Source organism: Chaetomium strumarium, assembly GCF_033439665.1.
Source record: "Chaetomium strumarium strain CBS 333.67 chromosome Unknown B0T15scaffold_2, whole genome shotgun sequence".
NCBI lineage: Eukaryota > Fungi > Ascomycota > Sordariomycetes > Sordariales > Chaetomiaceae > Chaetomium > Chaetomium strumarium.
Window position 1 is genome coordinate 2,810,090 of NW_026944430.1, and position 13,794 is coordinate 2,823,883.

General features: G+C 57.8%; 5 protein-coding genes across 5 annotated transcripts; 2 read left to right on the forward strand and 3 right to left on the reverse strand.

Annotated features, from left to right (window-relative positions):
* Nucleotides 1–65: 65 nt before the first annotated feature.
* B0T15DRAFT_509040 (farnesyl pyrophosphate synthetase) lies at nucleotides 66–1,181 on the reverse strand (the record flags this gene model as incomplete). The annotated part of the gene is made up of 2 exons (XM_062867765.1): nucleotides 66–989; nucleotides 1,062–1,181. 2 exons carry the CDS (start codon nucleotides 1,179–1,181, stop codon nucleotides 66–68), a joined length of 1,044 nt encoding a protein of 347 aa, XP_062724375.1.
* Nucleotides 1,182–1,555: 374 nt separating this feature from the next.
* B0T15DRAFT_112144 (anaphase promoting complex subunit 8) lies at nucleotides 1,556–4,255 on the forward strand. Its single transcript, XM_062861514.1, has 3 exons — nucleotides 1,556–1,933; nucleotides 1,995–2,676; nucleotides 2,737–4,255. The coding sequence occupies exons 1-3, from the start codon at nucleotides 1,836–1,838 to the stop codon at nucleotides 3,964–3,966; spliced, it is 2,010 nt and encodes a 669-aa protein (XP_062724376.1). The 5' UTR covers nucleotides 1,556–1,835; the 3' UTR covers nucleotides 3,967–4,255.
* A 509-nt stretch (nucleotides 4,256–4,764) lies between these two features.
* B0T15DRAFT_391364 (Vps54-like protein-domain-containing protein) lies at nucleotides 4,765–8,215 on the reverse strand (the record flags this gene model as incomplete). Its single annotated transcript, XM_062864585.1, has 2 exons — nucleotides 4,765–5,089; nucleotides 5,163–8,215. The coding sequence occupies 2 exons, from the start codon at nucleotides 8,213–8,215 to the stop codon at nucleotides 4,765–4,767; spliced, it is 3,378 nt and encodes a 1,125-aa protein (XP_062724377.1).
* Nucleotides 8,216–8,821: 606 nt separating this feature from the next.
* On the forward strand, nucleotides 8,822–11,552 carry B0T15DRAFT_429550 (MCM2/3/5 family-domain-containing protein). Its single transcript, XM_062865708.1, has 4 exons — nucleotides 8,822–9,179; nucleotides 9,238–9,364; nucleotides 9,419–10,824; nucleotides 10,883–11,552. The coding sequence occupies exons 1-4, from the start codon at nucleotides 9,046–9,048 to the stop codon at nucleotides 11,373–11,375; spliced, it is 2,160 nt and encodes a 719-aa protein (XP_062724378.1). The 5' UTR covers nucleotides 8,822–9,045; the 3' UTR covers nucleotides 11,376–11,552.
* Nucleotide 11,553: 1 nt separating this feature from the next.
* Nucleotides 11,554–13,788, reverse strand: B0T15DRAFT_524783 (uncharacterized protein). The gene is made up of 2 exons (XM_062868798.1): nucleotides 11,942–13,788; nucleotides 11,554–11,853 (listed from the first exon to the last, which is right to left on the reverse strand). Exons 1-2 carry the CDS (start codon nucleotides 13,574–13,576, stop codon nucleotides 11,761–11,763), a joined length of 1,728 nt encoding a protein of 575 aa, XP_062724379.1. The 5' UTR covers nucleotides 13,577–13,788; the 3' UTR covers nucleotides 11,554–11,760.
* Between the last annotated feature and the right edge of the window lie 6 nt (nucleotides 13,789–13,794).

Genomic DNA, 13,794 nt, shown 5'->3' on the forward strand with positions numbered 1-13,794 from the left:
GCGGGCGTCTTCTTGCCGAATAACGACTCAGTAGCAAACGGATGTTCCCCTCTACAGCAGCTTATTTATTTGCTGCGCTTGTAGATCTTGTCCAGGAAAGTCTCAAACACTCCCTTCTTCAAGCCCTGGGTCTCGTCGACCTTAGCGATCATTCCACGGATGTCACCAACAACCTTCTCCTCGTAGTCCTTGTACCGCTGCTCCAGCTTGAGCTCGTCGTACAGCTTCTTGACGGCCGCCTCCTTGTCCTTATCCTTGCGCCCGTAGTTCTCCTCGAGCACGCGGCGCTGCTCGGGCGTCACGATGGTCAGGGCCTGGTTGACGAGCCAAGAGCACTTGTTGTCCATGATGTCGGTGCCGATCTTGCCAATGTGCTCCGGCAATCCGAAGTTGTCGAGGTAGTCGTCCTGCACTTGGAAGTACTCGCCCAGCGGGATCAGGATGTCTTCAGCCTGTTTGAGGTTCTGGGGGGTCGCGATGTTGAGCATGTACAGCGCGAGCGCCACGGGCAGGTAGAAGCTATAGTAGGCGGTCTTGTAGATGACGATGAAGCGGTACTTCTCCATGCTGAAGTTGTCCAGATTGACGTTGTCCTCGGGCGCCGTGATCAAATCGCAGAGCTGCCCGATCTCGGTCTGGAACGTCACGTCGTGAAAGAGCTCGAGGAAGTTGACGTAGCACGGGTGGTCCCGGAAGTACTTCTTGAGCAGGTTGTAGATGGAGGCCTCGAGCATGAACGCGTCGTTGATGGCGATCATGCCGACGCCCTCCTGGCGGTACCAGCACGGCTTGCCACGGCGCGTGATACTGCTGTCCATGATGTCGTCCGACACGAGAAAGAAGGCCTGCAGCAGCTCCGTCAACCACCCCAACGTCGCCGCCTTGAAGTACTCGTCCTCGTTCAGGGGCCGCCCAAGCAGCAGTGACACCGAGTCTGGCACCGACATGCCGCGGTTGCACTTGCCGCCAATCGAATTCACCTCGAGGGACTATATGAGCAGAATGTGGTCAGTGGTCGTTCTCTCTGAGGCGGGTTCACATAAACCATATCCAATTCTCACCTTCTTGTACCACTGCAGGGCCTCCTCGGGAATTTTGTAGGTCTTGGCATGTTCGAGGAGCGCCTCCTCCAGCTTGGGGAAGACGCTCTCGAATTCCTTGAGGGTTGTTTTCTGGGCCATACTCGTGTCTTGGTGATCTGATGTCCTTCAATGACTATAGTGCGGGGGGGGTTGGGACGGAGAGGGGAAGTCCAAACAGTTGGTCAAGGAGTTCTTTGGGAGCGTTGGGCAGCTCGAGCGGTGTAACGTACTTGGTCCTACCTATGATTTCTCCCCGGTACCGCAGGCGGTGGAGAGAGAGAGACAAACTTGGCGATGTACGGATACGGTAACCTCCTTGGTGGCTCCAATTGACCCCTCCTTCCTTGTGCTATAGTGGGGTTGCAGTTGGCGATATCAAAGACCCTTGAATATCCCCTCACATATGGGCGGTGAGGAAACTCGGAAGTGGGACACCCGGCAAATCCAGGGAAGCTTCATTAGTTCCCCCCACGCGTCATCTCAGTGGCAGGCGCGTTGCTGCCCACATATCCAAACGCCGACGGGAGCTGGCCGCCAGTCGACAGCATTCCACCAGACACAACAAGACGCAATGTCAGGCCGAAATTCGCAAAAGCACTGGCGCTGACACTCAATTGAAAACTTGGCTTCTGTCACTTTAATGCCTGCTATATCGAGTTTCCTGTTGTCACCTGGGCCACCCTTAAGCTCTCTATGACCGCAACAACGACCGCCAGAAATCATCTACTCAATACCAACCCCGACTAGTCCAATATGGTGCTCTCGGCGAGAGATGTTCTTCAGTTGAAAGAGGCTCTGCAAATAGCAGTGGTGAAGTGTTCAGAAAGATGCCTTTACCAGTCAGGGAAGTGGTATGCTCTGCGGTTAATGCCCCCCACAGTGCTGGATGGCGCGGCTGACCCATACGTATAGGGCAGCTGAGCTCCTTGACGCTCTTCCAGAACCCAACGTTGACGCGGCAGTACCTGACGCCGCAGATAACTGTGTGCATCCCGTGTTTGCGCCGAACCCCGACTCCGTCGAGGCCGCCCTGGAGGCCCAGGAGCTCGGCCGGTACCTGCTCGCAAAGTCATACTTCGATTGCAAGGAATTCGAGCGATGCGCTGCTGTTTTCCTTCCCGACTCGATGCTGGCCAGCTCGTCAAGGACCAATGCGAGCGAGGGTGGTCCGGCCAAGGGAAAGGACAAGGGAAAGGGCAAGGCGGTCGCCCCATCCTTTGCGTCTGAACCCACCCTGCCCCAAATCAGTCAGAAAAGCCTGTTTTTGGCTCTATACGCCAAAGTCATGGTTGGGGAGAAGCACAAAGATGAAGAGGTCGAGATGATCATGGGGCCACAAGATCTGGGCTCCGTGGTCAACAAGGAGCTAGTTCTTGTCAGCCGCTTCCTCACTAGGTGGTTTGCCGAACGAAAGGCCGACGATGGCGGCTACCCTGCCAGCCAAGGCTTTCTGGAGTATCTGTATGGCATGGTTCTGGCAAAGGAGAAAAATGACAACCTTGCCCTGGACTACCTCATGCAGAGCGTACACTTGTTTCCATGGAACTGGGGCGCTTGGCTTGAGATCACAAACCTTGTTTCCAGAGTCGAGCAAGTGAGCAATTCCTCTTTACGGTCGTCCCTTGACGTTGTTTACTGACTTTTTTCCGCATAGCTCAACAAGATTGCGCCGCACCTGCCGCAGAATATCATGTCCTTTATCTTCCACGCCAACGCCGCAATCAATCTCTATCAGCAGGGGCCTGATCTTGCGGCGTCGTTGAACGACCTTCTCGGTATCTTCCCGACGTCATCGTTCCTCCTGACGTGCAAAGCATTGCTATGTTATCACTCCAAGGACCTATTCGGAGCTGAGCAGGAATTCAATCGCGTATTAGCCCTTCACCCACACAGGCTCGATGCGCTAGATCACTATTCCAACATCTTGTATGTTCTGAACCGTCGGCCTAAACTCGCCTTCCTGGCACACCTCTGCTCCAACATCGACAAGTTCCGGCCGGAATCGTGTGTCGTGATTGGGAACTACTACTCGTTACTGTCGCTCCATGACAAGGCTGTGCAGTACTTCCGCCGAGCTCTCACGCTGGACCGTTCCTGTCTCTCCGCCTGGACGCTCATGGGCCACGAATTTGTCGAACTCAAAAACACGCACGCGGCCATCGAGTCTTATCGTCGAGCTGTGGACGTCAACCGGAGGGACTACCGCGCGTGGTATGGTCTGGGCCAGACGTACGAGGTGCTCGAGATGCACACATATGCGCTATGGTACTACAAGAAGGCCGCTGGTCTGCGGCCCTGGGATTCCAAAATGTGGCAGGCTGTCGGCTCGTGCCTACAGAAGATGGGTCGCGAGAAGGACGGGATCAAGGCGCTCAAGAGAGCGCTGCTGGCCGACAGCTACTATGACACTACGGCGAGCAGCTTCGGCAGCGTCGGCACAGTCGACCGCATGTCGCAGATGGATCCGGAGGTGCTGCTGCAGATCGCCACCATGTACGACCAGCTCGGCCAAACGGAAGAAGCCAAGGCATACATGGAGCTTTGCGTAGCGCAGGAAGAAGGCGGAGCGGGCGCTGATGAGGCTGCCGCGGCGGGCCTGAATGAGTCCATTGCGGTTCGGGCCGGCTCTCCCGGTGCCGGCTCGGATGGGGAAGGCGAAGGGGATGAAGGCGGCGCTGGTAATGACGGAGGCACCGGAGTGACGTTTGCCACCAGCAAAGCGCGCATGTGGTTGGCCAAGTACGCCTTGAGAGAAGAGGACTATGAGACAGCCAACCGGCTTGCCATGGAGCTCTGCCAGGACGGCGTCGAGGTAGAGGACGCGAAGGCTATAATGCGGGATGCCCGCTCGAGGATGGAGCAAACGAGTCTGATGGAGCGTTAGAAGCGGCCAGACTGGACATTCCGACTCTAATAAGCTCCAGTGATGCGGTTTAATCGAACGATGCCCTTTTCGACGGCCCAGGCAGGAAATCAGTGGATGGGACGAGACCGAGCTGATGGCCTGCCCACGCGCTCCGATGCCCTACTCTACCTTTACCGTATCACTACATGGGCCTCAGCCGTCATAGGCCACGGCTGAAGGGGTGGCTTTAGCTTCGATTGGAGACACCCTATTGTTCATGCCCAGTACTGTTCACAGTTCTGACATGTGGGCAAACTCAGAAGCCCAACGCGGTCCTTCCCAGGCCCTAGGGTGCAGAGGCTCAGCACAAACAAACAAAGTGCAGGCGCATAACCGTCAATAAGGCTGGGCGGCGGCCATTGCCAATGGCATAAGTGCCCTTGCCTGGAGATGCTGTGGGAGAGACAAGATCAAACACACGGCTGGCGCGGCGATCCTGTCAAATACGTGCTTCGAGGGGCGTTCAGACGACCGTTGCGAAGGGCACCGCTACCGATACAGTATACACTCTATGACTCTCTCCGCACTAAGCAGCGCGAGAACCAGGATGCCCGGTGATGAGAATACCATTCAGCAGCCTGGGACCTTCACAAACCCGACTAGGACAGACTCGGAGATATAGCCGGCCCTCTAAAACTTTGTCGGGACTCTTCATTCAAAATAGGGGTGTGTACACCAGCATACGATATCTATACAACAACCTATGCATAGGCCATTATTGGACCGCTCATGCTCCACTTCCGCACGTCTTTTCAATCAGTAGCCGTCCATTTCCCCTTACGCCGTGCTTGCCTCGTTGGAATTCCCGTTCTCCTGTGCCTGCGGCCCTACAGTAGGCCATTCCGCCGACGCCTTCCCTTCTTCCCCTCCAGATGTTGCGGGTGCCGGTGCCGATGCTGGTGCAGGCGGTGACGTTGAGGGTGGCGGCGGCGTCGTTGTTATCCCCGTTGTCGAGGATGCGGGTTGCGGAGCTGAGGCCGGCGGTGGAGGAGGAGCGCTGATTTGCTTGCTCTTGATAACACTGACCAGATACTCGCCTGCGTCCTCGAAGCCGTCAATCTTGCCGAGGCGAGATTGGAAGAACTCAACATCCCGCAGCATCCTGACCCGTGCGTTAGCATGACATGACGTATTTGGATAAACTGGGGGCTACGCCAACGTGGCTATGAACATACCTCTCCCGACCCTGCTCGGTCTTGAGTTCCACGCCTTGGTATGCCGCGCCGAACGTGTCCTTGTAGTTCTTAAACACGGGGAGCATGATCATCCTCACCGTGCTCTCTGGCAGGTGTTTGGTCAAGTTGCGGTGCAGAGTCGTGGTCTCCTTTACCAGTGTCTCCATGTACTCATTGGCCGCGGTACTGGTTTCCTCCTTCCAGTCCAGAGCCTTCAGCTTTTTCGTACCCGCCAGCGCCCGGCCGCTCATGATCTCGACAAGTTTGTCGTAGATGTTGTTCTGATGCTCTTGGAAAGCCCGCCTGACCTTGTCAAACTCGCCCATCACCGCAGACACGGCCATTCCGGAGCCGCAGTGCCGGCGGACAAACTCGCGGACGTGTGGGATGATGGCGGCTATGAAAGCGAGCGACTGCGACGCCAGCGCAAGGTGCTTCGTTGTGATGTTCCTGAGTCCGGCCGATTTCGTCGCTCCGGCCCCGAGGATGAGTTGAGTGCAGCGGGAGTTGAAGAGCTGGAGATACGCAATGAGCGAAGCTGAGATCTCGGCCGTCATGGACGGGATGGCAGCCATCAGATGCAAGAACCGGGCCATGCCATGCATGCATGAGATGGCCGAATTGGGAAGCAAGAAGCTCTCGGACTCGACGACAGCACTTCTCGTCTTGGTTTTCCCGGTGCCGTTCGTCTGGACAGACAAAAGGTCAGGTTCTTTCCCGGCTGCTTCTGTGTCCGGGTGCGGGATCCATATCTGAGTGCCTTCTATCCACGCGGCAGCGTCCCTAGTGCTGCTCTCCAGTATCTGGTTGAGCAGCTCAGTGTCCTTGTCACCGAAATCGGCGGCATTCCATTGGTCTGATTCCATGCCTTGTGCGAGCTTCTGGTTTTCGGCGTCCCCGTGATTCTGGATGAAATCCTTGATATGGCTGTTGACAACAGTCTTTAGCGTTATCCCGCTGCGTCCGGAGACGGCCTCGCACTCGTTGGCGAAGTGCAGATTGAGGCTGAAGTACCGCAGGAACCAGACCAGATCCAGCCGTTTGTTCTGCTCTGACCGCACCCGCAATACTTTCACGATCTTCTCGTGCGCAACGTCGACCGCTTGCCCCAGCAGGTTGGCGATGTCCACAGCCCTGTGGATTTCTTCTTGAGCCTCGTGCGCGGGCCCCGGTGTTTGCCCCGCCAGAGGGCTGAAAGGGGGTGACCTGAGTGGCGGCGACCGGAGACCAGAAGGAACTGAAGAATCGCCGATGGAGCTTGCCACATCTAACAAGACCTTAACTTGGGTGCTGAGCCTCCTCAGCGCCTCGGCCACACCAATGTACATCCTGGTCATGAGCTCCTCGGCCTCTTGGGGCTCTAGGGCGCGTAGGTTGCGCGCCAGGATGATCGATCTTTCCTGCTGCGAGCGCTGCCTGCCGCCAGTTCTTGTAGACGTGGACATGAGCGATTCATTGTCGTCGTCATTGGAGCTGGGCATTTGCCGTCGAATGATGCCTCGGATCTCTCGTAAAGCTGTTTCCCGATACGCGGTAGCTGCAGCTGTGAGATACCCCGCGCGCTGCAACCCAGTCAGGCTAAAGAGGAGCTCAGTCCGGATCTGGTCTGTGCCCGCCATGTACGATGGGAAAGCCGACGGTTCACGGCTGTGGGCACCGCGCACGCGCGCCGAAGCACTATTCCACCGTATCAGAACCTCTTGAGTTGATACTCGCTCAACATGATTCCGGAGGTCTGTGAGAAGCGTGTTGAGGAACTTTGTCTCGTACGATTTCCCGATCCGCAGTCGAAGGGTATCTAAGTCGTTGCTTACACCCTGAAGGGCGGTAGCGCCCCTGAGGTCCCTGAGCTGTATATCCAGCGGATTGGCTTCCGACGGCTCTCCAGCTATGAGCTTTTCGAGATTGTCGATATTGTCGAGAGCGTCACTGACTTCTCCAGCGTCAACCAGCGATTCGCAGACGGCCACCCCGTCTACAATCTCCCTCAGCTGCATGACCGCATCGTGAAGTTGCTTCACATTCTCTCTTCTCCTGCGCTGCTGGACGAGATGAAGCCCGCCGGTGGCAATCTCCTCATCCAAAGCTTCCAGCTCCTTTCGTAGCCCCTTGATCCTCTCCACAGACTCGGCCGCTTCGGAGTGTAGCTCCCGAAGGGACCCGAGGGCCGTGAAGAAAGTGGTCGAGGCCGTCGAGATCGATTGGATGAGATGCATTTCGACAGTATCCATGTACCACGACAGCTTTTCTTGCAGAATAGCATTTGTTGCCAATGCTTTGCGCGGTGCGGCTGCCTGGCCGTTGGATCCACTCTTGTCATCATTCCCTGGCGTCGGGCGCACCACCTCGGAGCGCTCGCTGACCACATCGAACGTGCGCGGATTCTCCAGATGGAAGTACTCGTCGAAGTACACGGCGGGGATGGTGGATAGTGGCGGCGGCCCATGCGCTTGCCCTCTCTTAGGGCGTGAACTCGAACGATGCGTGGTTGGTGCCACTTCTATTGACGATAGGGAGCTGAGAGAGGCAGTAGAGGTCCGTCGCGACGACAGCCCCGGTCGCTTGCCGGGTCGCAAGTGGCCCTCGTCCAAGGCCTCGGGATACTCATCGGGCTTGGGACTTCGGCGTTGAAGGTTGCTCGGCCCTTGGTCTTCATCTGCCTGTATTCGTCGCAGCTGTTCGTAGAGCGTGCCGACCTGGGAGAGGTACGGCTTGAATTCGGACGCTTCGACATGAGGGATGTTGGTCAGGGCTACGGGCGGGATGTCTCGGGTGGTAGGAGGCTTGTGCGCGCTCGAAGCCGGGGGTGCGCTGTGCGGGAGGAGGCCGGTCCGCACGATGGGGGGTTGCAGTAAGGTCGAGATGGCGTTCTGGCCCGACTCGAAGAGCGTGTTGGACAAGCCCCCCGCAGCATCGAGTGAGCCGCCGATCGAGTGGATAGAGCTTGCGGTCGAATCTCTTCGCTGGTGCGGGCGCTGCAGCCCCTGCGGCGCTGCTCTTGGAAGGGTTAGCTGCCGGCCAAGAATGAGTTGTTTGAGCTGCTTCCGGGGCATGCACACCCATGGAAAGGGAAGTCACCCCGATGGCCAGCCGACAGCGTCGAAGACAGGCTATCGACAGACTTGCGGGCTCCCTGGTTTGAGAACATTGCGGCTCCCCAAGTCTCCCCTGCCACGAGGCGAAGCGCGGATTTCGTTGGCGACCATCCAGGGCCGGGCCACGAGTCAATAGGAGCCTTGTGCAGGCGATGCAGTTGAGTTGATTGGGAGGCCGCCGTCACCGAGGTATCATTGCTGGGAGATGCTCGAGGAAATGCGCCAGACTGTTTTCGATCGCTATTTCAGGCGCTGTGTTGGACTGTTGCTTCGTTGAGAAACCCTGTGCTCGTGAGAGTCCCCTTCGATCCCTTGCACTAGGTCCTTTTTTGAGGTCGTCGTTGAAGCTGCTGAGGTGAGCTCCCGCCGCCGCGTGTCGCTCAGTGGACGCCAAATGGCAGGGAGCTGCGTGCCAAGCCCAGCTCGAGTCCACTAAGTAGCCTTATCCACTTCTCTTAATTCCATATGCCAGCTAACGTATGCCTGCGGCTCAATATGATTATAAAGGAGACTGTTGTGTCTTATCCGAGTCAGAGCTCGCAGAGGGCCCGCGGCTGGATAACAGTGGGTACTAATTAAGATCCCTGCCAGGAGCGCGCCCTGGTCGCGTTGGGCCGTCAGTCGCTTTTACGCGTCACGCGATTTCCCCTTTCTGCAGCCTTTGCCACTCCGTCATGACACGACGGCCTCTCGCCTGGACAATTTGAACAACACACCCGACAGCGCTCCTAGTTCTCTCGCGACTTTTACATTGACATCACTTGTCCAATCGATTCGCTTTTCCTAAGATGGATCGCCAATCCGTCTTCACCAGTCGGCTCTACGGCGCCCCTGCCGAGAGTGAAGATTCACCAACGCGCATACGCACCCTCCTCGAGTCCTTCATTCTCGACTTCAGACTCGACAACTCCTTCATCTACAGGTCCGTCTTCCGAGCGCAGAATAGAAGCCGCTCGGCAGAGACTAATAATCTGGTACAGAGACCAATTGCGCGAGAATGCGCTCCTCAAGAAATATTACTGCGATGTCAACATTGGCGATCTGATAAAGTTCAACGAAGAGATTGCCCATAAACTCGTGACAGAACCCGCAGAGATTATTCCCCTGGTATGATTCGTCCGACACCTGCCCTGCTGCTAGAGGTTCCCTAACCCCCACTAGTTCGAGGCAGCTCTGAAGCGTTGCACGCACAGGATCGTGTACCCCCATGAGGCCAAAGTCGACCTCCCCGAACACCAACTACTTCTCCACTCCAATGCCGAAGATGTCTCAATACGCAACCTAGATTCCATGACCATCGCGAGGCTGGTCCGAGTGCCTGGCATCGTCATAGGCGCCTCCGTCATGTCGTCCAAGGCAACGTTTCTCCACATCCAGTGCCGGAGCTGCGGTCACACCAAAGATGTTCATGTTCTCGGCGGATTCAGTGGTGTGACGCTGCCCAGGACGTGCGACAGGTTCCGAGCGCCCGGCGACCCGACTGAGAAGTGCCCTCTCGACCCCTTCTTTGTCGTGCACGAAAAGTCGCAGTTCGTCGACCAGCAGATCATCAAGCTTCAGGAGGCACCCGACCAGGTACCGGTCGGAGAGCTGCCCAGGCACGTCCTGATATCTGCCGACCGCTACCTTACGAATCGCGTAGTGCCCGGATCGAGATGCACCGTCATGGGTATTTTCTCCATCTACCAGACCAAGGGCTCCAAAAACTCAACGAGCGGCGCCGTCGCCATCCGGACGCCGTATCTGCGTGCGGTGGGCATCCAGACCGATCTTGACCAAACCGCCAAGGGGCAGGCCGTCTTCTCAGAGGAGGAGGAGCAAGAGTTTCTTGAACTCAGCCGGCGGTCGGACCTCTACAATATCATGGCCGACTGCATCGCTCCCTCCATCTACGGCAACCGGGACATCAAGAAGGCCATCTTATGTCTTCTGATGGGCGGTTCCAAAAAGATCCTGCCAGACGGAATGAAACTGCGCGGTGACATCAATGTCCTGCTGCTCGGTGACCCCGGAACAGCCAAGTCACAGCTGCTCAAGTTTGTCGAGAAGGTGGCCCCTATCGCGATTTACACCTCGGGCAAGGGCTCGTCCGCCGCGGGTTTGACAGCTTCCGTCCAGCGAGATCAGTCGACACGCGAGTTTTATCTCGAAGGCGGTGCCATGGTTCTCGCGGATGGCGGCGTAGTATGCATCGACGAATTCGACAAGATGCGTGACGAGGACCGCGTGGCTATCCACGAAGCCATGGAACAGCAGACTATTTCGATCGCCAAGGCAGGCATTACGACCATCCTGAATGCGCGGACATCAGTACTCGCCGCCGCCAATCCCATATTTGGCCGGTACGACGACATGAAGACGCCTGGCGAGAACATCGACTTCCAGACGACCATTCTCTCACGTTTCGACATGATCTTCATCGTCAAGGACGAGCACGAGCGCGGCAAAGACGAGCGCATTGCCAAGCACGTCATGGGCATCCATATGGGTGGCCGGGGCGTGGAAGAGCGCGTTGAGTCTGAAATTCCCGTCGACAAAATGCGGCGCTACATCAGCTATTGCAGATCGTGAGTTTCATCCTCTTCCGCCGTCTTTTCTTTGGGGACCAAACTAACCCACAAACAGCCGGTGCGCTCCACGTCTCTCAGACGCCGCGGCGGAAAAGCTCTCCTCGCACTTCGTCGCCATCCGCAGGCAAGTACACGCGGCCGAGCTCGAAGCTAACACCCGCTCCTCCATCCCCATCACGGTCCGCCAGCTGGAAGCCATCGTGCGCATCACCGAGTCGCTCGCCAAGCTGTCCCTCTCTCCCGTCGCGACCGAAGAGCATGTCGACGAGGCGATCCGCCTCTTTCTCTGCTCGACTATGGACGCCGTCAGCCAGGGCAGCAACCAGGGCAGCCGGGAGCTGAACGAGGAGGTCGCGCGGGTCGAGGCGGAGCTGAAGAGGCGGCTGCCCATCGGGTGGAGCACGAGCCTGGCAACGCTCAGGCGGGAGATGGTGGAAGGGAAGGGGTTCAGCGAGGCGGCGCTGAATCGCGCGTTGATGATCTTGCAGAGGAGGGATACCATCATGTTTAGGAACCAAGGGGCGCAGGTTTATAGAAACGGGGCATAGGTAACAGGAACAGCAGAGTGTTGTCATGTGTTTGTTATGGATTCATGGGGTCTGGTCTGCGTATGTGCATGACGGTTCAACGGTGTTGGGTAAAGGCTGGGAATAGGCGTACTTTACTACCTAGGTACTACATTTTACTGTGATGGGGATTTTCACATGTATCCAATCGAATGTTTCAAAGGCCCTCGTGTGTGTATTCTCAACCATTGTGACGCTAACCCATGCTTCTAAGACTCTCATGACGAACTCACAACAGGTAGTCTAAAAGGATTTGAGACGTCTGCCCTAAGCAGATTGGCAGGCCTCATCAAACTCCGGCCTGGTTGAGACGCCCAGCGGAGTCGGATCAATACACAAAATATCATGGTGCAACCCCCCGAGCCTCTCAAACGTACGCCAGGGTATTGTCATCCCTCATCATACCCGCCACGCCGAGGGCCGCCTCATTACCAGCGACACAGGGGCCTCTGACAATAATCTGCCGCAAAACAACAAGTCAGCCACCGAACCCAGGGCAACAGTCCAACAACATAATAAGGTATGCTGGTGATATGAAATAAGCTTACCTCTCCCTGACTCCGCTCATCCGTCGTCTTCCACACGCCCATATCCCTGAACAGAATCTCGGTGCTCGTCAGCGGCGGACCAAAGTGCGAGCCGCCGCCCGTCTTCCCCTTGTCATCAAACACCCTGTAGTCATAGAAGCCCGTCTGCGTCGCGGCGCCCGCCACCTTGGGGGCCGTCAGAGCGTACATGATCCGTGCTCCCGTGAACGCCCGCAGATCGGAGAGCACGGAGGACGACAGGCGTGGCGTGTCGGCGCCGACGCGCTCGGCGGTGTAGATCAGCCGGAGCTTGCCGCTGCCCTGCGGCCGCACGGCGCTAGTGTAGGTGTGGGAGAAGAGGCCGCCGCTCGCAGGAGGCATTACGCCGGTTTGTGCGAGCTGGCGGGTCTGGAAGCGGTGGAGGGTGCGGCCTAGGAGGGACGAGTTGAGCCGGGCGGATGTTTCTTCGTGGGTCTTGAGCAGGGCCGCGGGCGTGGCGACTAGAATGGTCGGGGAGACGCCGCCGGTAGCGATGGCGAGGTCGTCGGCCTGCGCGGCGACGGAGTTGAATGCCACTGAGGCGTTTGAATACAGCGCGGCGAGGGTGAGGGCCAGGGTGTGCGTGTTGGCCAGCGAGTCGGCGGGAAGGAACAGGTCCGAGGGCCCCATCCGCTGGGCAGTGGGAACGGCGAAGAGCTGGCCGGCAATGGCGGAGACGAAGTTGGCGGATGTGAAACGAACCATCTCCTCCTGCTGGCCGGGCTTGAACTGCCAAAAGACGGTGATATCGCGGAGCTCTTTCTGTCCTTCAATCGAAGGGAGTTCTTTCCCGGCGTCTACGGGGCTGTCATGGATGATGTCTTGCCATGTCGACACGTTGACACTGCTTCCGGTACCCTGGGGGACCTCGTTCCAGTCCATGTGCTTGCTGCCCTCGTCGACGACCCAGATCAGCTGGCGCAGGGACGGGTAGTTCTTGACGACGGCCTCATAGGGGAAGGCGCCCGGAGCGGTAATGACAGTGTCGGCGGCGGACCGGCGCAGCATCGAGATGACGGCATCGGCGGGCTGATCGAACGGCAGGATCACGGTGGTCAGGTTGTAGAAAGAGCACGCGAAGAGTGTCACGATTAGCTCGACCGAGTTAGGGAGGTAGATGGCCACGCGGTTGCCGCCCTGGTCGAGAATGTGTCGTCCGACCAGGTTGATTTGGCGGGTGATGTCGTCGAGGCGGTGCTCGATAACCTTGTCGGTGCCCAACACAGTCAGGATGCGGCCTTTGGCCCCCTTGTTCGGACCATCCTCCTGCACGCCGGCAATGGCCTGGCGCCAAATGTCCCGCAGATCGCCATCACGTCCTCTTGCCCACTTGGAGGCGCCCGGATCCTTCACATTCAAGCCGGCATTCAGGGGCATGCCATGCGGGGCGCCCTGCGACCGGTAGACAGGAGACTCGCCGGGTTGGCGCACGGGGGAGCCTTGGGCCTGCCGCGCAAGCAGGAAAGGATGTGTGTCCGGTTCCTGCCGCGTGGCGATCTGGTAGGCAAGAAAGCCGGCGAGCACCGAAACGATCACGCTGGTCCAGAGATTCCACTGCGCGAAGAGCCCGGTAACGCTCTCGTCGAGATGGAGCAGCAGGTTGTCAAAGAAGCCCATCTTGGTCGGTTAAGAGCCAGGCGTTATCTATCATTTGTCGGCAGTTCAAGTCGAAGAGGGCCCCTTAGCGGTCGCCCGTAGCATTGAATATCAAGGACGGTGGAGTCGGAGTCCGAGGCTGCAGCGGGAGCCGCACTTGGGCTTGGGATACCGGGAAGGACTGAGTAAATGGCGGGGCCGGGAGCTGCCGCTTCGAACGATGGGTCCCTTAGTACCAA

Bases quoted from the DNA above. Each gene is read 5' to 3' on its own strand.
- B0T15DRAFT_112144 (XM_062861514.1), top strand. From the start codon at position 1,836: ATGGTGCTCTCGGCGAGAGATGTTCTTCAGTTGAAAGAGGCTCTGCAA. The intron at 1,934-1,994 runs GTATGCTCTGCG...CCATACGTATAG, and splicing joins CTTTACCAGTCAGGGAAGTG to GGCAGCTGAGCTCCTTGACG. The intron at 2,677-2,736 runs GTGAGCAATTCC...TTTTCCGCATAG, and splicing joins TTGTTTCCAGAGTCGAGCAA to CTCAACAAGATTGCGCCGCA.
- B0T15DRAFT_524783 (XM_062868798.1), bottom strand. From the start codon at position 13,576: ATGGGCTTCTTTGACAACCTGCTGCTCCATCTCGACGAGAGCGTTACC. The intron at 11,854-11,941 runs GTAAGCTTATTT...GTTTTGCGGCAG, and splicing joins ATGAGCGGAGTCAGGGAGAG to ATTATTGTCAGAGGCCCCTG.
- B0T15DRAFT_429550 (XM_062865708.1), top strand. From the start codon at position 9,046: ATGGATCGCCAATCCGTCTTCACCAGTCGGCTCTACGGCGCCCCTGCC. The intron at 9,180-9,237 runs GTCCGTCTTCCG...AATCTGGTACAG, and splicing joins GACAACTCCTTCATCTACAG to AGACCAATTGCGCGAGAATG. The intron at 10,825-10,882 runs GTGAGTTTCATC...ACCCACAAACAG, and splicing joins TACATCAGCTATTGCAGATC to CCGGTGCGCTCCACGTCTCT.